General features: G+C 40.6%; 1 protein-coding gene across 1 annotated transcript in view; it reads left to right on the forward strand.

Annotated features, from left to right (window-relative positions):
• The window catches only part of LOC147050114 (golgin subfamily A member 7B-like), a 127350-nt gene that overhangs the window by 10047 nt on the left and 93262 nt on the right, over window positions 1-24041 (forward strand). Inside the window, exon 2 of the mRNA XM_085921965.1 lies at window positions 1287-1362. Coding sequence (XP_085778091.1) covers window positions 1287-1362 — 76 coding nt within the window. The remainder of the gene's footprint in view (window positions 1-1286; window positions 1363-24041) is intronic.

Below are 24041 nucleotides of genomic sequence, written 5' to 3' on the forward strand. Positions count from 1 at the left end.
GTATGATTGATTTTCAGTACTTGAGTAAAACAGCATTATACTTTGTGGCTGGTTCATGGTCATGTTAATTCCAGCTACATTCATGTTGGTTGAAACAAAAATGATTTCCGATGAACTGTTTTTTTTTTTTTTTGTGTTTCAAACAGCCTTTATTGTGCCACCATAGCCTGTTTGCATCTGTTATGTGTTTCAAACAGCAACCTTTATCGTGCCACATTCACATAGGTCACATGTACGGATGGAGTAGGCCTCTGCCTACACTTGCTGGTCTCTAATGATCCTGATCATGTTATTTGCAAAGGCGTGCAATTGCCTCATACTGTTTAATAATGTCAATCAAAACTCAATGGACGTTGAAGCTTTCTTTGTCGCCCCGTAGCGGCCACTGAGTAGTATGACATGCACCTACAATGCTCTTACAAGTCGCTAGATGACGCTACTGTTATGCGTTTAAAAGGCCAGAAAATCAGTCAAATGAAGTTCATACTTGTTGGATGCAGACATTTAAATCGAGTACAAGTACAAAAGGAAAACATTTATAGTTATTAACTTCATGGCCAACCAAGCAAATGAATGCATGGAGATAGAGATAATGAGGGATAAAGTTATGATCTTTGATTCAGCCGGAAAAACACTTAAAATGTGATCATGTACTGATCCTTTCAAATAGAGTTCTCAAGGTTAACCAAGAGAAAGCCTCGGATCAGCATAAAAGCAATTATGGTTGGGTTAGAGAAAATTGAGGTGAAAACAAAACGGCAACATTGGTTAAAAGAAATACTTTAATTGGTCTTACAATATGTGATCTTCTTGAGATGACTGTACACCAAACACATCTTCATCAGCAATCCGTGAACCTTCTTCCTAAATTCAGTCTGGATGATACAGGGGAAAAAATAGTGGTGCCTCACCAGCATGTGGAGGGAAACCCATTTTGAAAAGAAATCTGAGTTATTGCATCTATACAGCTATGACCTTGTGAAGCTCAGTTTATCAGTTTCGCATTTTATAGGGAGTCATCAAACTTCCCTCCCGTGTTCCGCTAACATGCAATGGACTAAAGGACCTTAAAATGACCACCTCAAATGAAAATGGAAGCAATCCCATCACATGCTCTGATCCTTAAAAATAATGGTGGAGCTCCATGACAAGCTTGCCATATCGATGTATGGTATAATACAGCAAAACTTGCAAGTCAGGTCAACTACATCTCAGAGTGCCACTCTGTTAATAAAAATATCAAGCGTTCACCAGATGTCCTCATAATTTTTTTTTGTTCCCTGCAGGTTTCGCTTGTGTTTGGGGACACTCAGACATCTGCCGAATCCTCGAGCGCTAATGCGGACGAGTTCTGGCCATGAGGTAATCCTTTCTCCACTTGCCTAAATTTGGATGCAGTTCTGTTCGTTAGTCACACTGTTGCTGGCTGAATGCCTTAAATATTACACATGACAGTTTGACTGATGATGGCACTGTGATTAAGCGTCATCTAAATCAGGGGTGTCAAACTCATTTGGACTGTCAACCCAAATAAATGGATGAGCACCTCATATTATATCCAGCAAAAGCTACAAAACAAACTGACAAATAACTCGTTTTCAAATCAGACGAGTTAAAAACTTGTCATACATTTAAAAAAATATATATTAAAAGTGAAGACAATTTGCAATTCTAGTCATGACACACAAATTTGATGCACAATTTGTCTTCGTGGGCCACATAAAATGATGTGGCAGGCCGTATCTGGCCCCCGGGCCTTGAGTTTGATACCAGTGATCTAAATCGATTCAGGACATGGCTCATTCTTCACTGTTTGCACAATGCAAGAGCAAGAGATGAACTCGGAATAATTCGGTGATTGCAACTCAACAATAATGAATGAAAGTTGCGTATAGAAGTACCTCAATATTGGTTGTGTTTACCGGCAAAAAATGATCCTGGTGATTCTGTACTTCATAGCAGAGTACAAATCAGTTTAGTGATTCAACTTTCTAGTCGTGCAGAGGCGACTCCAGGTCAAATTGGAATGACAGGTGCATGGAAGCAAAGGAAGCATAGTCAAAGAGAGGAAGTGACACCCTTGATGCAGGTCTGTGTGACAATGACAAAGCAAGTCGTACAGAGATTATTACACATGAGTGAGGATCACACAGAGCCAGTGTCCCCGTTGCATTGTAATTAGAGTACCGAATGGTAATTAGGGAAATGATATATACGGTATTCATGCTCTGATGTTAATCCAAGACCGATGCAGTGCACGCGCACAATGCGCACGATTTCTATTCTTGGAATCACGCAACGGCACAGCACATCACTCATTGTTATTCCTTCCCCTGTGTCATTGGGCGCCTTTGTTCTTATTTCCAGCTCAGTTGCTCACTGGTTTCAAAGGTCCTAGACAAAAAAAAAACAAAAAACGTGCACGCTCATCTCTCAGGTGAGCATCAGATGGGAGTTTAAAAGGAGAGTCCTGCTGAGACGAGCATCTTCTCTCACTTGATGGCATCTTTTAAGGGGTTCATGCAAAAGGACTCTTGATGTGATCCTCTCGAATTTGCTCAGTTTTATCATGGCACTGATAGGAAGACTTAATTGAAGTTAATGTAATAGCAATGGTTATATTTAGGTTTCATACCAGTTCATTAAAGTTCAGAAGTTCAGTAAAGTCGACTGCCTATCAGATTAATATCTGACTGAAATTCTTGGAAAAAAATACTGCAGCGGACCTCAGGGGACTTCTGTCATTTACTTTTTTGCTACTATAAATACAAGAGCTAGAAGTAGAACATACTGCGGCTGTTAGGTAAAGTGATAGCCTGTTTGTAATCAAAATCAATATTTATTTTTAACTTTTTTTTTCCACACTGCAAAAGATAAGCTGTAACAAGACTTACAGGGTTTTAGTGTTTTAAAAGAAAATTTGATTCCAAAGTCAGACATTGCATCATACCGCATGCTTTCTTCTTGTGTATGTTTTGTGCAACGTAATGCCATCAATCAAATAGACAAAAATATTGACAATAAACTGATCATTTATCAACTTTAACTGAAGACCCACTTGGGTTATATTTACATTCATAATTGAGCAGCCACTAGTTCCTAGTTCAAAAGTCACAAGAGACATAAAAATAACCATTAGATTAAAAAACAACATCAGTGAGAGCTGTCACATAAATTTAATCGAGCTGCCTAACTGGTACAGTCGTTTGTGCATAGAAGGTCAGACTCCTTTCCAAATGTGAGAGTGAGACCTTCCCTGTCCGCCTTCACGCTCCGCTGCCTACGGGCCTGTTCTGGGCTTAGAAGCGACATGTTCGGCCAACTTCACATCGCATCACATTACACTGCTCACGAGGCGTTCAGGTGAGTCGAGGACAAGCGAGGAGAGGGGTTTTACACTGGATAGATAGAGAAGGTCACATGATTTTTTTTTTTTTGTGTCCTTTGACACTCGTTCTTACGCCGTCATGAACAGAGTATCATAGTCTTAAAGGTTTGATGTAAAAAAAGCTTGACATCTGTCAAAAAAAAAAACTAACGAATTGTTAAAACTCAAAAATCGGAATGCCACTTAATGTTAGCCATTTGTCACCACAATTCAAGTGTAATTTTAAAAACAATCACTTCATTATTTTTGATTTAATGGGCATATATAGAGAGTAAAGGATGCATGAAAAAAAAAAAGTACTGTGCCATGGGGGGGCATCCAGAGTGACACAAAAATTTACTTAACCCAATTTAGGTCTCAGTGACATCATTAAAAACACATTTGTGTTATTTTACAGTAGTTGTTCTTTTAACAACCATCATTTATTCCCCCCATGTTGGGATGATCTGATTCAGCCAGGGAAAGGTCATGCTGAGACCTGGTAAAATAAAAAAAGTCTGTCTAAAAATATGAAATGTTATTAAACCTTATGAATAATGAATTGGTCCTTGCTAAATATCAGTGTCAATGCCAGCGCGGGCAATTTATTGTTTGTCTAAATGTCAAATCCATCAGGGCTCATTTTATTGTGAACTCAACACCGTAAATATTTAAATAACTTCACTGCGAGTGGCCAGTGAAACACTGCGGGAAAAGTCGTTAGGCAAACAAAACTCTTCACAAGTAAATCTACTATCCCACAAGCCCAAACAATTTTGTGTAATTTATTCAGAGCTCTGGTTGCATTTAGAACTACTTTATTGTGACGTGCGGTAACAGCGTGCCTCACATAAAGATCAGCAGGCTAAAATGGGACAAATTCACATTAACATGTTCCCACTGAGTCGGAACTAAAGAGGAAAAGCACGTCTTAATAATTCAGTTCAAAACAGACCTCTGAGCCAGTGACACAAAATGCAGAGCATAACCTTGAGCTAATGAGCAAATTTGCACGCAAACGAGACCACAATGCACATGCATACACACACATCTGTGCGTGCAGACTTTGGGTTTATGGTAGCACGCTATAGCATGTGAGATCACAGAAACAAGTGCAAGAACTGTGTCAGCCATTGATAGTTTCACTACTGTTTTGCATATGGATGAGTCCATATTGGAAAGTCCTATAAAGGCCATTCTAAAATTATGGAAAAAAAATGATAGGATAAAAATGTATGATCCTATATTTAAAATTCTAGTGGGTTGAATATTTTGGGGCTATTATAATAGAAAACCAGCTACCATAATGATTTTTGCCCTAGTTATTTTCTGGGGTAATATTTTGAGTTTTTGGAACGACATCCGCTCCAATTAGGAATGTCTTCTTCGTTGGCAGACCTGTCAGAGAGTGGGAGTACTTTGTGGATGTCAGCCAATGGTGGGAAAAATAAATTCCTCTTGATAAACTGAGAGAGGAGGGACATTTTAGATGAAAGAAAAGGAAGGCAATATGTGATGTGTCATGCGCTTCCTGACTGGTGTAAATCAAAGCGAAAGGAAAATAATTGGGATTTAATGAACACACTTTATTTCAGTTCAGGTGTAAAAACCATCCACAAAATTGCTCTGATTGTTTTTCTTGGTCAATCCATGTTTGAGGGTCTGCATTAAACCTTTTTGAGTCCACTGGAGGAACTAAAGGGGTGATCACGGTGGCACATACTTGGATCCTTCAGGTGATTGGCAGGATAATCAACTTTTGGGCATTTTCTTTTCTGCCCACATTTACCCCCCTCCCCAACACACAATAAATCTTTATCTGTGTATTCTGAAGAATTTGTAGAGTTTTTAAAAGAAAAAAAAATGCTTTGCCGACTCCCAGAGATATCCATGGCAACCCAATGGCCATGTTTGAGCATTCAGACCATGATTGTTTTGTTCACTTTGTAAAGCACGTAAAGAGCTCTCCAACTGTACATTTAATGATGTGAGGGCAACATTCACGTGTGCATTTCCACAGAAATGCAAAAGCAGCACTAGAAAGGGTTCAGGGCCAAGTATAGAACCCCGTTTAGTGCACTTCCAGCAACACCTTTGAAGTCACCCTGTACTTCCAGGGAGGATGTGACAGGGTGCTAAAACGGATGAGATCCTTAGTGGAAAAAAGGCCCCCGGAAGCCCTCTACACCCCCCCCCCCCCCCCCCCCCCCACACACACACACACACACACACACTCTGCCACATAGGATGCGCGGACACAAAGAACGTCTGCCACAGATCAAGGGGGAAAAAATATAAAGTCAACCTTTACAGCAGAGATTCTCCTCCTCATCACTTTGCACTCCAAAGTCTTTCTTCAAAGCGGAATAATCGGAAGGCTACAATGGAAATGGGTCTGAACACATTTCCTTGCAGGCATTGTCACTTTAAGAGCCCAACTTATTTGAGATGCATGGTGGAAGACAAGTGAGTTACAAAATTGGGTTGAAATACTGTTAACCCTGTTCGAGACAAATTTGACCTTTTGAAATTTGACAGTGATTATTAAAAATGGCCTTAATGATATTTAAATGTGGGCCTAGGAAAATCTTGAAATGGTGAAAAAGTCTTTCGGATGATCATGCAGACTAAAAAGTCATACAATTAAAACTTGGAGTTTATAATTTGCATAGTTACAAGTTGAAAAAAGCTTTGTTGGGCAAATGTCTTATTTTAAAAGAGACAATCACATCACATGAACTATAGATACGAGTTGTGACATCATCAAAAGTATTGCATGTATTTAATATGAAGTGATGACAGATGATCACATGAAGTAACATCAAAGATCGCCTTTGATTGGCCCGAGTATGTGAGTCGGTCACATCTCTACGCGTTGACGTATCGTCGCTTCCTTAGTCTTAATGGCATATGCATCTATAATGACTACAGCATGTTGCTTTTAGAGACATGCATCAATATTAAGATATCCGCAGGAAACGTGTTCAGTATACTTTATAGAATGTGAGAGGTTGCTCTCCTGCTATGTGCACTTTGCAGACATTATTTATAGTCACCATTAAAAGGCACAAAATCCTGGGAGCATGTCATGAGAAAAAAACATTTCAGTTATTATTTTTTATTTTATTTATTTATTCGTGAGACCACTGGTCCTTGACATTGACTCTGACGTTTGTCTCCTGTAAGTTTTATATAATGACATTTGTTAAGATAATACCAACAACATTTTTATAGTGTGTTTTTCCATTACATTAGATTTTTCACTGCTCCATATTTGGTATGTGATGGCAAATGTTCAAATTGTCACTGTGAAACATTCCAAAATTCCTTAAGTTAACTTTCCATGAAAAGATTCTTGAAATTTATCATGCCTTTGCAACCCATTCTCCAGCAACTATTGTTTCTATTCATTTAAGTGAGGGAAAAGTCCTTTATTGTATTCAGACCGTTCCAATCAATCAAGTGATTTTACTTCGCCCAGCAAACTGCAGAAAAATACTGATGTTTAATTCCCTGTCACAACCAACAAAAGACTCTGTCACGATTGTCTGCGCTTTGAGACAGACTGTCGCTTTCATGCGTTAACAAGAGGGCAGCTCATGAACACAATAGAACTACTGAAATAACACATTGCATTTATCAAGTTATAGCCAGTGTATTTCACTTCTTCAAATGCAAAATAGAAAGAAAGAGAATGACGTGTGGAGGGGTGGGGGTTGCACTTTGAAATAGAATAAACAATGAACAGAATGCTTCTCCATGACCCGCCATCTTATGTTTGTGTCTCCCAATGAACCAAGGAGCTACATATGTTTGGGTTTGATGCCCCTAGCAGGGTCACCTTTAGAAAGCAGGTCCCACGTGCACGACAAAGCATGGCTCAAATGATCCCTTGTGGGGAATAATTATTGGATTTATTGCACGTAGTACACCAGGTTCATTAGCATCAATAGATACAAATCATCCAATGGGTCCCCCTTTTCCAGGTGTCCCACAAGGTTCCGTTTTTAAGTCCCCAAGATTTTTTAACTGGCGGTCACAGATTTCTGTTCCACCTTTAAAAAGAATATCCAATTTACTACCATCTAACAACCTTGAAATTTGATGGTCCACCTATTAGAATGTTATGATAACCTCACAGTGTTTATATTTAGGCATTCATGGGTTTTCTCTAGACATAGACAGGTAGAAAACATACATAATAGAGGCTTCCAACACCATCTACAAAATGCTTAAAAATAAAATAAAACTGTTGATGGACCTGAAAATAAAAAACAAACAAAAAAAAGACATGGATGACTCAAATGTCCAAGAGCTCAATGCCAGTCTTTGTTCACTTTAATTGCTTTTGAGTGTCTTTCATTGAGAGCCACAGTGGACAAAATACAAACACAATTTGAAGTGGTTTTGCATCAAATGCTTAAAAAAAAAAAAAAAAAAAAAAAAAGACAGCTGGCGCTATGTTGTGTTCCACCAGCCACGTTATTTACTATTGAATTTCATGTTTTTGTACTTGCTGACCACCATGATTGCTTGCTCGTCAAACAGAATATATATTAGCCTTTGATGTCTCGCTAACAATATTACATCATGTAATACATTTTGTCATATGTTGAAGGCTTACAAATAGAAACAAAACATCTTAAGCGACAGCATCTTAACCTTTGAAATTGTGACCTTTAATATTAGGATGACCTTTGGATTTCACAACATGGTCTAACCATTTGTAACCATAAGATTTTGATCTGTATTTTTTTTAGCGCTTGGATAATAAATATAGATGGTGACTGAATAAAGTCTTGTGACATTTGAAATGAGTCTTTTAAAATCAGCACCAAATCTTAAGAAGCAACCTTTGATACTCACAGAACAAAATAAATCATCTGCAATTACGATGCAAATGAACAAAACATATCTGCCATTATGAAATCAGACCTCCACAATAATTCAACCAAAAGGTTTTCAAATTGATTTTCGTAGGTTTTGCATAATCTCAGAGATTAACAATGGAGTACTTCTTTCAAAGCCCCGCCTCCTGGTGCTCTGCTGTGTACAACATGAAGCGAATGTGATGAAATAGAAAATATGGATGAGTCTGTTGCTTCCTCTGGCAGCTTCTGGAGAATAGCGTCATAGAGCATTTCGGTCCCCCCCTCCACCCCCACCGGCCCCCTTAAAGCGCTCTGAGCTTTTCATGAATCTTATGTTCACTGTTCAATTATTCAGCCTGCCTTCCACTGGTGGAAGGCAGATGCAGAATTAGAAGATTCCGGTTTTGGATTAATCACACCACATGGGTGTTTCTCTCCTTGGTAGTGATAATATCACGTCTCTCTCATTGGTGTTAGTGTGGCTCTGGGTAGCCGTGACGGTAGTGACAATCCATCGGCGTGTACCTCACCGGGGGTATTTAGCATTTTCGTCAAGATGAAGGTGTCTAGGAATGCGCTACAGCCCAAAGCAGCGGGAGGCGAGTGAAGATTAATTAAATCTCCAGGGATTTTTGCAAATTTAGTGGAGAAAATATATCCCTTCATCTGTACTGTGGCTCTGATGCACATGGTCTTCATGTCACCGATTTCATTTCCCCTCATTGATTTCCTTCGTCTTTCTGTACCGATTTTTAATGCCAGAGAAAATTGTGCCAAGTCTCATCTGTTTTCTGGGTTTGATCACATGAGATGAGCCCTTTGGCACTGTGATGTCATTTTTAGCCGACAGCAAGTGGCAGTACAAATTGGCCACTCCATGTGACATATAATTGGAAAGAGCATTTTTGTTGTTGTTGACAGTGACTTCCCTTTTAAGGAAACCTTATTTTAATAGCCATGCCTTCCCAAACTTTTGTCCATAGTTTCCACCTTCCATTTTTTCTCCGCATTACAGCATGAGTTGTCGTATTTCAGACACATTCTCTAACTTTTAATGTCCATATCAGAAGTCTGTCTGCCTGCCCGTCTTCTCTTTCCCTCCAATATTGCCTTACATCACTCTACATTCACCTCTGCACAGCGTCATTGCCCAAAAGTTCCATCTGCCTTTGACGGCTCCCGATTTCCCACAATTGCGTCATCATTTTCCAATTTGACTTTTTTTTTTTTTTTTTTTTTTACTGCTAAACTGCTGTCAGAACGTTTAAATTACAACAATAGTCACAAATGTTGAAGCGCTTTGATAATCTGTCATGCAATATTGCTTCATGCACTGTCACATCCGAGCACATACTTAACGAGGTTTTGAGATGACAACATGCGTAGAAAAATGTGCAGGTGCCAACGACGTCATAGCATGTTACAATATATGTGTAAGCAAGCAACATCAGAGGTGGCTCCTCAGGCCTGCTTGACAGAAGGGGGGCGTCTGCATTTGTCACAGGGTTGTTGTTCAACGTGACGGCCATGTTGTCGTACCCCCTCTTCCTCATGTAACTGCGGTGCCATCCGACATGATGTGACATGCGTGGCGATGCTAAGCAGATCTGAGCTGGCTCCTCGCTTCACACCAATCTGTGTGGCCTCCTCCTCGGGCAAATGTCTCCTGAAGCGCTGACGCACAAGTACACACATGGAGCTAAATGGTTAATCCAATCATACTTTCCGTGTCCTCCCCTTTGGCACTCTGATTTATTCTGGTTTTAATTGAGGAAGTTTAATTCAGAGACACAGCAAATGATGGAGTGAAGGCCATTATTTGAGTAAATAGGGAACATACTCTGTTGCAAATAGTGAGAGCACAAATGTGTAAATATTGTGCCAAAATCTGAGCATGTAACTTTTAAAGTATTTTGTGAGCAACCCAACTATCTTCAGCCCTAACAGATTTTTATTTCTGTGCCTGCAACGTAAATCGAATTCGGATGGAAGTCGATCACGAACATAACTCCGAACTGTAGTTAATTCCTTACAAAAACTTTGCAGCTATAATTAACTTTAGCTTTGTTTTGAACTCTGTCTCTTTTGTGTGTTTTTTTTTTTTTTTTTTTTTATAAATGCATTCCCTCCACTTGTATTATTTTAAAACTCAGTTGCCAACACAGTTAAAGGTCCTTAAAAGTAATTCCCCTCCACAAGTGGGTCACTAAGCACCAGCAGCAGCACAAGGTCACCAATTGAGATGCATTTAATCATTGGTAGCTCAAAGGTAGGATGTTGTGGGCCTAATTGATGTCAATGTGTGTGTATGTTACTTAATGTGTTGTGGATCTTTAATAAGTTCGGGCCACTGGAGCCTTAGCGTTAATTAAGTGCTCAAGACAGATTTAGGCCTCGGCAGCATACCGCACTCACCCTCTACAGGATACACACGTGCACATGCACAAATCACGCATACAATAATGATATGCAAAAAATATTAAACAACTAGAATGACTGAGAGTGTAAACCTTTGTAGTGGTTAGAAGTTTAAAAGCTGACAGACTACTGGTTACAAAGATAATGTTAGACGAGGGGACCATACCATTTTAAATCTACCATAGGGAGGTTCTTCCACCATGACCTAATTGGAAAATTGAGAAACTAAATCACCCAGTCAAAAGTGCAGGGAGAAAAAAGTGTCATGACATCTCAAACCTTCTTTCTTGAAGCTTTAAAGCCATCGGAAGTGAGTTTACTGAGTGAGCGAGTGACTGAGATTTTGCTGATTAGGCTCCCCCAACCTTCATCCCAACATCTTCATTCCACATCACCCCACCCCCTCCACCCTAGAAAAGATGGAGCGTCGTTAGTATGCAGAGGAGCGCAAGTACAAACTGCTTACTTCTCTTCAGAAATATAAAAATGAAATATTCATGAGTTGAGAGAGCAATCGTTTTGAGCGGGAGAGTGTGAGTGAGAAAGATGAGGATGGGAGGGAACAGATGCCATTTTTCCCCCCTCTCCATTTGCCACCCTGTCCGAGTCCTTGCCGGGGGAACGCCTATCCCCCCCCTCCGCCACCACTACCACCCTACTCCTCTTGCACCTGCTTAGATCTTGAACCGGAACAACATTGTGTTACATCACAGACTATTTTCTGGAACTATCTAAACCTCACATCAGCGGGCAGACGTGACGCGCCATATCCACAGGCCACGTCTCTTAATGGCTGTATTTATTGTTTGCTGTTTTTAAATGTCCACATATATTCTTAATTTGTTTAAAATGTGTGAGAACTATTTATTCAAAACACAAGCAAACACACTAACCCAAGAATTTCTAACATTCACCCATCTCATTTTGTCATGGTGATAACAAGTCACGTTAGTCTTCAACGTGTCGGTCTCATTTATCTTCCTCCCGTTGGCGTGCTCTTTGTTTTTTGAATTTCTGCGTGATTTATCTTCCTTTCGATTTATCTGCGTTGCTCCTTCACCTTCCCTCTCCATGTTTTGTTTGGGAACCAAGTCGATCCACTTTTGATTAGCGCTACTCTGACTATCTCGTTTTAATATTTATGCTGAGTAATTGTTCGTTTTCTGACTCAAACAAGACCTGTGAATTAATCTTAATTCTAGACAATGCAACTGTTTGCAACTCAGATTTTCCAACATGATATTGATTCATGAATATTTGACTTCCCATCATATGCATTTGATTCATTTTTAACTTGGCAGTAAAGTACTACCTTTTGTCATTAGCATGCGTGCATGAGCTTGTATTTAACACCGTCGGCATCACGGAAACCCCCGTAGCCTCTCGTTATTCTTCACAGAGGGCAGATGACTTATTGATTAAAAGGACTCATTTATTCAGATGAGACATCTGGAGAAGCCTGGGGCTTGTTTTAGTCATGAAATCAGCCTCCTTTCTTTTCTCCAACCCCCATGTCCTACAAAAGATATCACACATTTGATTGCACACATTTTATTGTGTTGTGGACGCTACGAATAAATTGACAAACAAGACACTTGGAGATTAATAAACGTAACTTTTGGGTAAATTCGCTCATAAGGGTCTCTTATTGCACCCATCCATTTTCTTTTACTCATGTCCCGATCAAGGTCGTGAATGAGAGGCGGTGCACACCCTGGACTGCTCTCTGACCATTTGCTGGTCTAATATATCTCTGTTGGGTAAATTTGTGATGATTAGTGTGTAGTATGATGTCAAGTGCATTGTAATATATCAAATTTTATTCTCAAATTTTATAACGTTTTGAAATAATAATTGGAATATATAACCACGGGTGCTGCTAGGATTTTTTTTTCCCCTTGGGGATCTGGGGGGGGGGGGGGTGTATCTCAATGCTCTGCAAATATTTTTTTAAAAGACCTCAACAAATTCTTCACAAAACACTGATAAACATTCAATACATGTAAATTGGAAAGCAGTTGGTGCCCCACTTCTCTGGCTCCACCTTTTAAAATACCAGCAAGCAAAATCTGTCCAGCTATAGTCATTTGCATTATCATTATTTGTAAACATTGCATAGTGAAAAGCAAGGTATATTCATTGACTTCAGCCAGAGGTTCATTGTTAATAGTTATATAAACAGTGCGTATTGTGATGTCAGCCACCCAAGCATGGAAAAATAATTTGAGCTCATCTATTCAATCCATTTTTCTGTACGTCAGTTATTGGCATAGAACGTATTTTGACTTCAACTTGTATTTCATTTTGTGAGGCAAGCAATGTCGATTTTGACCACACAAGTAAGAAAATATGTTTTCTTAATACCCGCGCTCAAGACTGCCGATTGGGTGAGAGTCAATGGAGATGAGGCATTACTTGCTGATGGGGAGTCAATGTTATTGGCTAAAAGAGTCGTTGGCGCAAAGGGTGAATTAGAAATGTGGATTTGAACTGTTGCTCCCATTTGGCAACATTATCGTATCCTCTGTTCTACAAAGCCCTTAGTCGTCTAGGGTCAGCATCTTAAAGGGGGAGTCAGCATGGGGTCTCGGTTCAATAAGTAGGCCACTGTCTTCATGTGCCCCCTGTGCGCATATGTGCGCCCTTGTACGATTGAAGTGGAGCTTCTTGCAAGTTCATATGAAAGCTCTTGTTTTGACAGTCACTCGACACGAGGATTAGATGAGCAGTGAGAGTTGTATTAATCCTCGGCAGCTAAATATCGTCTGCCTTCCTGAGCCCCCCTCCACCACCCCTAAAGGCTCCTAAAACTGGGCAAGGATGGAGAGGCTGGGATTGTGTAAATGTGTTGTCAGAGCACACTCATTACAGGAGGGTTATGGATGGTACATTAGTCCTTGGTAAGTCTTTTCATTTGTGTACTGTATGACCCCGACATGAACCTTCTTCTAATGAGATCCACATGGCCCCATCATGGAGATAAGTGGCTAATTTGAATTTAGAGTCAATTCTGTGTTGTTGTTTTTTTTAATTAATTAATGTATTTTTTTTAATTATCTCATACCACCGTGTTTACATTTAGTGGATACACGAAACGACCCACGCACGAAATACTAGGAAATAAACATAATCAGCTTTCAGGTATACCTCCAGTTCTCATAGATGTTATGTTGGTTTTCTTTCGACATCAAACTAGTGGTGCTCCAAGTCGTGAACTCCAGTTTTCTTAATTGCTTTTGGACCTGACTCATTGACAAATCAATTTCACACAGTCGACCAAATTATGAGTAATCAATCGAGGACTGGCACCTAAATTATTATTGTGCTACAAATTGTTGGTGTTTCTATTCCCATCTGGAGGGAATGTCATGATTAGAAGTTAATACCTAAAATAAAATCTCAATAGATTTACTTGGTGTATTAAATGCTTATGTTATTGAAGATAACATCATTGCAAAAGTTCAAGTCAATTCCACACCAGATTCTTTGACATCTCCTACTTAATAAAATGAGGATTTTTAATCATACTGTGACAGTAACCTTGAATGTGAAGTCAACATGAAAAACTCGGCTATGACGTTATAACTGGCAGATGTGACAGGAGGAGGCTGATCCATCCATCAAAACATTTTTTTAAATTTTTTATTGCTTCTCTCCTTGCGCGTGATTGATGGAAGTAGGACGACAGGCTAGTCTAGCATGATCCATTTAGATAAAGGAAAACTTCACTCAACTCCAGTTTTATGATGCTCCCATTGCGCGAGTGACTCTCTCTGGCAACATTTTTTGCAGATACTGATCTAAATGTTTTTATCATCAGCCAAGACCATCTTCAAAGTACCACTTGACAATAGCTGGTAATATAATGTAATTATATTTATAAAAATAATATAACGTAATATAAACTATTCTAAACTTAATATAGACATAACTCAATTGACACAACAATATTTGTGGCCAAAAATGCTGTTTCAGTGCTGCCCAGTTTTGGCCTCTAAGTTTTATTTGAACATGTTGGCAGTGTGTCCAACGTGTATGTGTTCGTATTTGCATGCGGGAGTAGCACCATGGAGATTTATAAAAAATAAAAAAGTGTGGTTTTGAAAAATCTAATTTGGAACCTCTAATGTTTAATACAAGCCTTTCATGTTTCCCCTGGGAAATACCAGAAATAGATCCAGGACTGTAGACATTTTTTTAGGCTTTCAGACTCACTCTTAACATTCCAAATAAAGGCAACAGTTTTTTGAAAACATCTGTTGTAATTACCATCACCATATAATACATTACCTTTTGTCTTATTTTCCTTTTGGAGGACAAAATCTTCTTTAACCTCTGTACTCATGTCAATGCGGGGGAAAAAGTTGCCTATTAGAGAGGATTAGCCCCAGTAGGAGATGGAACAGAGGCTGTTTGGAATCTTAATTGAAAGACTTGCTCTGTGTGTGTGTGTTTCATATGTAGGTCACGGGTGTGTTTGCAAAGCGTGTCTGGCGTACACCGGGGTGATGATGATGATGATGATGTTGTGTTGCAAAAGTCGAGTAACTAAACAAAAATCAGTGCAAAAAGACCCTTGAGCCGCCTCGGCTGTCAGTGTGATGAAACGCCTCTGGAGCATTTGATCACTGAAGTCATGGTCAAACTGAGCAGGGGCCACTGATGAATGGCAAGAAGACCTTGTACTTTCAATGTTAGATGTTGGGGTGGGCATATTTTGCAGCTGATTAAAACTTTGCACAAAGCACTATGTGGTGGCAACCGTAACAAAAAATGGCTGGTTGTCTAATAAATTCAGCTCAGCAAAACATTGCTTTTTACTTGGACTTATTCCTGCTTGTATTATGTGTGGCTACCACACTGAAAAATGTCCTAGCTGCGCCCTTGCTCAAAGTCTAAGAAAATATGAGTTGATAATGTAAAACTTGACCGCGATCCTTTCTTAGTGTTGACAAAAGTACAACTACACCGGCCTCTAATCACAGATCGGTCACAGCCTAATCAGTTGGTAATATAATAAGTAGTGATTATAGTCTGTAGTCCCCCGGGCAAAGAACAGTGAATTAAATTAACTGATTTCATTATGTTCGCTCACTTTGAATTTAGAGGTGACCTTGCTAGATGAGCTTCAAAAGTGACATTAGAAACCGAGGGGGATTCTGTGTTTGTCTAATAAGATACGTTCTAAAACTTTGCAGCAAAATTGTAAGAATGACATTTGATCTGCTGGAACTGATTTTCCTCGATAAATTCCGACCAGTGGAAAACACATGCTATTTACGCCCCTGGTGTGTCGGATGTGTCACATTTCCAAAACTGGTTAAAGGATCTAAAAATAAAATGGGTAGCGTGTGAACCAGACTGAAGCATTGCCTAATATTTCCATATCCGAGCAGCAATGCCAACCAGGAACAAAGCGACCTGTCAGAAGCGATGACGTTTCTGCATGATCCCGCCGCTAATCGCTCGCTCGCCTTCTTGAAGAGTCATCAGCATGTGTCGGCCTTCAAAGTGTCGCGCTCGGCGTATTAAAATCTGTCTTTGTCGCCGCTTCTGATCCCGCCATGAAGCCTTCAGCCTGAGCTCGTCATTTTTTGCAGTGCTGTGTGCCCAATTTTTTTTTCCCCCCATCATTCCCTCTCTCGGCTATCCCCCCTCGCCAGTCGCAAGCAAGCGTGGCACCGCGTTAAGACCGAGAATGTGCATGTGTCGGAGCTGTCCCCTTAATCCTTACAGCAAATAAAGAGAGGCTTACCCAGTCTGGTGCACATAAGCACCCGTGCAGGCTGGCAGGCCCATTTCCCATACATGTTCCTTCTTTTTTCTCATCTTCATGCTTCATCCTGCGGTCGTTCCACTTTTCACTTTCTTCATCCTGGTCTTTCCAAGAAGTCTAAATGTCTCCCTCTCTCTTGCTTTCTTTCTGTCTCTCATGGGCTTGCACCCAATCCCAGCAGTAGAAAGCGTCTCTGCTCCTTTTGCCAAGTTATTTCAGGGGTTTGCAAAGTTGGCTCGAAAAGCAAAAAAGGATTACCCTCACACCCACAACAATTACACTCGTCTTTACCGAGCTGGCTGCCGGAGCCGATGAATAAAAGGAGAGGTGCTGAGGACAGATTTGCACTTTGCTCGGGCTCACAGCTGTTGCCTGTGCAGATATTAGACTTTAATATTCTTGAATGTGAGACTTTGTTTGTCTCAGTCCATTCCCCATCGATAAAGAAATTTATTCTTTGTCCGATTTGAATTATAATCTCCTTTTGGATGACTCATGTGTCAGCTGTGTGAGACCACAAAACAAGCAAACTGTCTGGACATGAGTGATGACTTTGTTAATTCATCGAGAAAGTGGCGATTATAAGCACGTTAATGCTCAAATTTACAAAATGTTTGCCGTCACTCCTAATTGTCTTCATCTGCTTGTTGGAGGCTAATTTGCAAGTGTGGCTGAAGACGATGATGGCACTGGAGAGCTGGGGAGGGGCCGCACAGCCACTTGCCCCCTCTTAAATATTCTTCGACCCCCTCAAGTGCCAGGCCAGATAATTGACTTTTTGGGTATTTTCCAATTTTTCTGGTTGTTTTTTTTACATTTCCAGCAAATTTGAAGAATGTTGGAGTTTCAGTTTGATATCGCTGCCCCCCCCCCTCCCCACAGCCCCCTTTAAGGAAAAAAAAAAAATCCTAGCTCAGCCACTGGATGATAGTGAATATATGATGCTGCTTTGATTTTGAGTCTCGTCTTCATGAATGCTATATGATTGTTGAAATTGTAAAGTAAAAAAAACGAGAATGTATGCTTATAAAAATTTCCCCCATTTTTGGACAATTGCACCCTTCAATCTTTGTGAGGCTGTGTCTACATTTCTTTTATTTCCACTTACTGTCACGGCCAGGTGTCCCGATACTTTCATGTTTCCAGGGAACAGTTCGAATATAATTGAATTCTCTAACTACCCTACTCTGCTTTATTTCTTTGAGCTGATGTTGCAGTTAAAATGATGACTCTATAAAAAAATTGCACAAAAAGTTTAAAAGCAGAAAGTGAGAGAGTGTGCATATGCCGGAGAAAATCCAGAACATTCCTTACGTGAGGGTTTCTTTAAAAAAAAAAAAAAATCCCCAATTATCATTTTTTTTCCCCATGTATTTTCATTTTTTTTTGGCTTGCTCCCCCCCCCCTCTCGCCTTAAAACATTTGTGCGCCTGCAAATCAGTGCAATCGTCCCTCCTTAAAATGAAAATCTCAATTCCCTGCCTGTTGAGAAGAAAAGATGGTGTCCTTGTAAGATGAACAAAAAGTATATGCGCCTGACACGCTGTCAAGTTCCTGACGTGTCCCTCCCATTTGTGCCCGTCACTTTTCCGTATGCATGATTAAGTCATAACAAGGTTGCTGCTTTTGTCGTGCCTACGGGAGAAAATGTCCTACCGTGCGCCAGTGAGAAAGTGGAAAGAGCGAGCTTCCATAAATAAACAACGCCATCCTGCTTTTTGCTCAAATTAGTCAAATTCCTTGGGAAAGAGCGCCTGCAAATACAGCCTTTTAGCTGTCATCAGCTCTTTAGTGTGTTTGGTGCGCTGGAAGCGATGCGTTTGGTGGACTCTGTCACTGTAATGCGACGTGAATGAAGACAACCTTGAGGAGAAAGTTGTCAGTCGTCGTCGTCCTCGTATGTCAATGCCCACGCCGGTCGCTTTGTCCTTTCTCATCTGGGGGACTTGGTGGCACGAGAGTTATTAGACACAGACACACAAAAACTCCTACTTGCAATTGAATTACTGTCATCTACTAGAGGCCACAAGCAATCCCACGGGCATTCTATGAAAGTGAATTGGAGAAAAAGTAAAAGAACCTCATAAAAAAAAAATGTAATCATCCATGCATGTAAAGTTGTAAGTAGGTAGCAACAATACATTATCCTCCTCTGCCAGCTGGGCCTCGTATTAAAATGACGTTATGGTAATTTTTCTTTTCTATTAAAAACTCTATGGCACATCAAGAAGAAAAGTCACCAGCCAAAAACACAATCTATAAAGTCAAAGGCCCGTGAATTTGGAAACCATTTTGACCCTGCTGTGTTTGGAGTCTAAAAAATTGCTTCATTGCTATTTTGGCTTTATAAAGGGTAAACAGCATGACATTGGACAAAGAAGAGATTTTATTTTGGTGATTTTGGACTCGTGCGGAGCGCTTGTCACGATGAATCCAAGTGAAAGCAAACGTTTTTCTGCTCTGTCTTTCCCAATTTTACTCGTGTTTGCTTCATCCTCGCGATCAGCCACGCTTCTGCCCCGTCCCATTATGCGTGCGGAAAACAGGCAAAGCCCTTCAAAGTAAATAAATATTCATCAGAATACCAGGCGAGAGAATGTTGTGGGTTTAATCTTGCTTTTTTCCAAGTTGAGGAAAAAAAAATGTTTTGTTGATGTCATCTCTGCAAGCTTGATTTGCATTCACTCATGTTATTTGTCCCCTTGCCTGGTTTTGCTTTTCAGTTCGCACGCTAATGATGAATTGTTTACTGGTTTGTTTTGATGCACTGTTCACGCCGATTGTTTGATTGGGAGAATTTGTTTTTGTTGAACCAAAGCTTTTTTTTGGCTAAGGGATTACAAAGTACTTTCTCGCAGCACTTGGAAAATGGTATTTTAATGAATAACCAGTGGCTGTATTATTCATAATACTTGTGGGGGGGGGGGGACTGTTGCGATTGTGTAATCCAAATACCATTGTTGATCTGAAAGATCTCCCTGTTGTTTTCTTTTCCTCCTTTTCTCTTCAGTGCTGTCAGATGAATCTTTGTCTGCTTAAGCAGTGTGCCATCATTAATGATGAAGGTTTTTTTTGGGGGGTAGCGGGTGAAGGGAATTCTACCATCAACGTGGCTCCTTGCCTGGGCAATTATTCCCTCTATTGGAGGGAAACAAGTGAGACCTCACAGCTCAGCCTATTTGGCCTCAAGGGAACGTGAGCTCAAAGTCACTGACTGCCATAAATGTCACTTTGGGAATGAACGAAATGACCGTGCTCCCCTTTTTTTTTTTTGTCTTGGTGTTATTGATGACGAGTCATTTAATGTATATTTAGTAGAGTTTATCACCTATTTGTTCTTGTTATTGATCCAATGGTAGTCCTCTATTTACTAACATGGCACATAATCCTGAGGGGTTTGCTCCGACTGCTGACCTTCCTATAGCCTGCGAGCCTCCATTGCCAGAAGTGTGTGCGTGTGCGTCTGTGTGTGTGCTGACATAGGGCTGAGGGAACGGTGCGCTAATAGAAAGTCTATTGACTGGGCGAGTCACTCATGGCTGCTGTAATAGCTGCCGGGCCACTCTGGGCGCAAGTCGATAAAGTTCTCCTAGTCTCCCCGGGCCCGGTGTGCTAGACCTCTGTCAGCAACTGGAGCAAAATTAAATGTTTGATCGACCACCTTAAAGATGCGGTTTGTGGCGCGCGTTTGCCCGAGAGTGCATACGCGTTCATTTACTGTACTTGTCGAGGAAGTTGGGATTTCATTGAATTTGATTGTTTGCTTGCAGGAGTATTGGGCACAGAACAAGGAAATCGAGTTTGTAGGATTTAACATACAGGTAGACCAATAAAATAGATTATTGTACTGAAGTCCTGGATTGTGCTGATTTCATGGTAGTTTATTCAGATCTAAGGATGTTTTTGGCCAAAGTTTTGTCTGTATTATGTAAATATTGTGTGCCTTTTCTGGTAGTGATAATGGAGTCTTAACCGGGAGATAAAATTAAATTTGCGTGGTTAAAAATGAGAGCTGCGGCAAATAATGTTGCTTGTGTGCAATGCTGTGACTTGCACTTTTTCAGTCCACAGAGAAATAAACAAATTTGTGTGGAAACCTTTGCAAAGTTAGTGCTCTACTTTTGGACAGCCAAGGACACATCCGCAAAATTGTAGTTTTTTGTGTGTTTTGCAGTGGAATACATTTTTTTACAGTATTAATGTTGGAAATATTCAATATATAACTATAATTTGCAAATAAGTCTATCTTCAAGCTTCAGGTTGCCTTCAATTGTCTTCAAAGACATATAAGATGTATTTTACCTCACATTTTAATTGGTTTCTCTGTGTTCTATTAATGTCTGTGACATGCTGTACCTCAAGGATCAATAAATTATAGCTCACTTTCTCGTCTTGCTGAAATCTCACGGTTTTTAGATCCTGCCCATCCCAGACAAGCAAAGAAACCAAAAATCAGATTTTTGTTGAAAAACCAAAAATCTGACCCAGATAAGACTGCAGGACTGTCGACTTAATGACAGAATCGATCACACCAGCTGACCTGATGCCTTAATGTCTGTTACTGGAAGGTTCCCTGGGGAGGGTGGGGTAGTGAGGTTGACTGACAGCACTGACATTCACACCGGAGGGGGCACAGACAGGTGCCGACACTGTAAGGTCCCTCTCCGGGGAAGCTGAATTTGGATGGACTTACTCAACAGAGACACACTGGGGATGACACAATGCATGATGGGAAAGAGCCTACTCTTGATCACATGATCCTTCTGGGAGCGTGGGGGAGGAGTTTGTCTTATCGAGGCATGGCAGCCTGATGGAGCTAATCCCGCTGTCTGGCCGCTAACCTCTGACACCTGCTTCCTGTCACGACCGGACGGCCGTGGCGACAAGCCGAAACGAGGTCATCGCATTTGAGATCCAAAATACCTCGGGAGGCAGTTCCAAAGCCTCGCATTCCGTTCACGACCTTTCACATCCATCTTTCTTTGTCGGCCCTCGCGCGACCTTGTCAGACGATTCCCGGCTCGAGTTAAGCGACACATGTATGCCCGGCGGCAGACTAGGAAGAGAGTGGCTAATATGATTACGGCTAATTGCTGCCAAAAGCTTCAGAGTGCAAATCAACACACCCTACATCTGTCTGAAAATCCAAAACAGGCTGATTGAATGATAGTAAAAATCACTTAAAATGATGCTGACCAAAGTCCGTGTTAATTCCATTGTCACACTTGACGTCAGCACGTCGAAAAAGGACAAGACTACAAGGTCAACTTTCTTTCCTGACTGATTAAATTTGTGCTGTGCCCTTAATATTCTGAACTGAAAATTCCTAGCTCCACTTTCTTGTGCCACATTCACGTGATGCAACTTTGTACGATTAAGCAGGTCAACTGATAGTATGCAAAGAGGCGGCTTGCGACAGGTGTTTAACACAGATTGCCAGACAGAGCTCCGTTTGCGCACTCAGGAGTAACGAGGCCCACGTTTCAGATGAACGCATCTGTTTACAGCATGTTGGCAAACAGATAGCGTCAAATGAAAGGCCCTGATTGGCAAAAGATGCTGGCAATTAGTCGCTTATGTTCCGATAAGCAGAAACTAATTGCATAGATTTGGTTGTTACGTGGCCGTGTTTAAAATTGCTGTAAATAAATATCAATCTGTCATTAAATATCAGGCTTAATTCAGATGATCAGAGCGAGTGGGCTTTTTGAGACAGCACTGATGTTGGCTGTAAACCGACGTCACCTGTCATGGATTGTGAGGGTGACTAATGCACGCGTGCAATTTTGTTTACCGTTCCGCTGGCTTTGCTCGGCTGTGTTGACACACTTGATGTGACGCCCATGAGTCAACTGTCAACTGCGAATGACAAAACACTCAGGTTTTTAGGAACCTGAGCCATATGGTGTCCTTCACACTTCGATGATTGACACCCAATTTTTTGGCTGAAAATAATGTAGACTGAGGTTGAACACAATCTGTTCCAAGACACTGGACAAAATAATGAACTGTATTAACTGCTCCGCCATTGTGTTTTTCTATATTAAGAGTTTAACGTTGCAAGTTGGCTAATCTGCGCTTCAAACAAAACAAAACGTTGCTTTACCTTTCGTGAAGCCAACACTGATTAATTTAACTTTATATAGCCAGCTTTGATTTCCAGACTTTTCCTCCTGAAGTCAAGGCTTAGTGTTTTTCAGTGTTTTAATGCATGCATAGTTGTCCATCTCATCCGGTCCACTAATACAACAGTGCCTCATTAATGGCCGGTTTTCATTCAGAGTGAGGACAGGATGTGTATCATTAGGGGTAGAGAATGCTTAATTTACTTCTGTCTTTAATGATTCATTTCATGCAACCTTTAGCCCATTAAAATGGTGAACCGCTTCACAATGGAAAGACTTACTTCCTAGAATTTGACATGACCATAGTGAGCTGGTTTTATTGTCGCAATCAAAGGAAGACGTAACGCCGCAGTGCAGCGCGGCTCGTAAACTACAGAGCAGGGCTCAAAAGACTCGTCTTTATCATAAAGGTTTTGCCTCCGGACAGACCGTGTAGCACTATTGAGTGTGGCTTTAAAAAGACCTTAGAGGATTTTGTTTTTGATCAAATGTTTTACACAATAATCCAATCCAACATGGTCCAACCGCTCACCGCTTGACCACCTTTGCCGTTTTCCTCCTTGCTCCTACATAATGCTGATCCATTAAAACAAACTGCTGCCTTTTTATGTCCCTGCAAAGGTAATTTTCTGCTTAGCTGAAACTTTTAATTGAATTTGTGGCTTTTTTTTTGTGTTGTTGTTTCTGCTTCGGGAGTCAGTTTTAGCCAACAGTTTTTGGGGATACAATTTAATGGCATGTAGGCACTAATGCAATTTGTAGGGACCGGCGAGATTTAATGCATATGCAAAGCCTGTGTGCAATATTTATCAGTGTTGCTCTGGCTTGACACTTCCTTGATAGATTGCCTCTCACCCAAATTCACCTCTAATAGGCTCCAAGACACATTTGACCCTGCTGAGGATAATTGGTACAGAAAACAGGTAGATGGAGCAACCTCAGTTTTGGTTGTCAAGAGAACATGATTATAGAAGATTATTAATTGCAAGTCATCAAGTAATGGAATTGTATTGCACTACCTAATTCTAACCAACAGAGCCGCTGTATAAACTGGTTTGCTCTCGAAAGAAGGAATCATGACTTAAGATATGGCCAGTCGAGCTGCATGCATACGAGCACACAAGTCCTGTGGGCATTATCATTCCGCTCGTTATGGAAGAGATTCACTCTTGCTGTTTAAAAAAAGCTGAATCGTCCATTGGTGTGAATGGGGTGTCCTGGTGACCATTCCAGGGTAAAGAAAATGAATGGATGTAATTAGTGTGCAGTTAAACTAAAACACTGAGATGCTCTCTGTCATAATCGAACTTGATAGGCCATTGCACATTTTTGCATCATAGCCCTTAATCTGATTTCCATTGTAGTTACCCATAATTGCATAAGCATCGATTTAACAATGGTGGGTGAAGGTTTAACACATAATTGGGGGGTGCTGACAGGGAGACATATGACTATCTGCTCGTTGGCTTTGACAAATTAATTTA

This window comes from Syngnathus leptorhynchus, chromosome 10, assembly GCF_054491065.1.
Source record: "Syngnathus leptorhynchus isolate UIUO chromosome 10, UIUO_Slep, whole genome shotgun sequence".
Lineage (NCBI taxonomy): Eukaryota > Metazoa > Chordata > Actinopteri > Syngnathiformes > Syngnathidae > Syngnathus > Syngnathus leptorhynchus.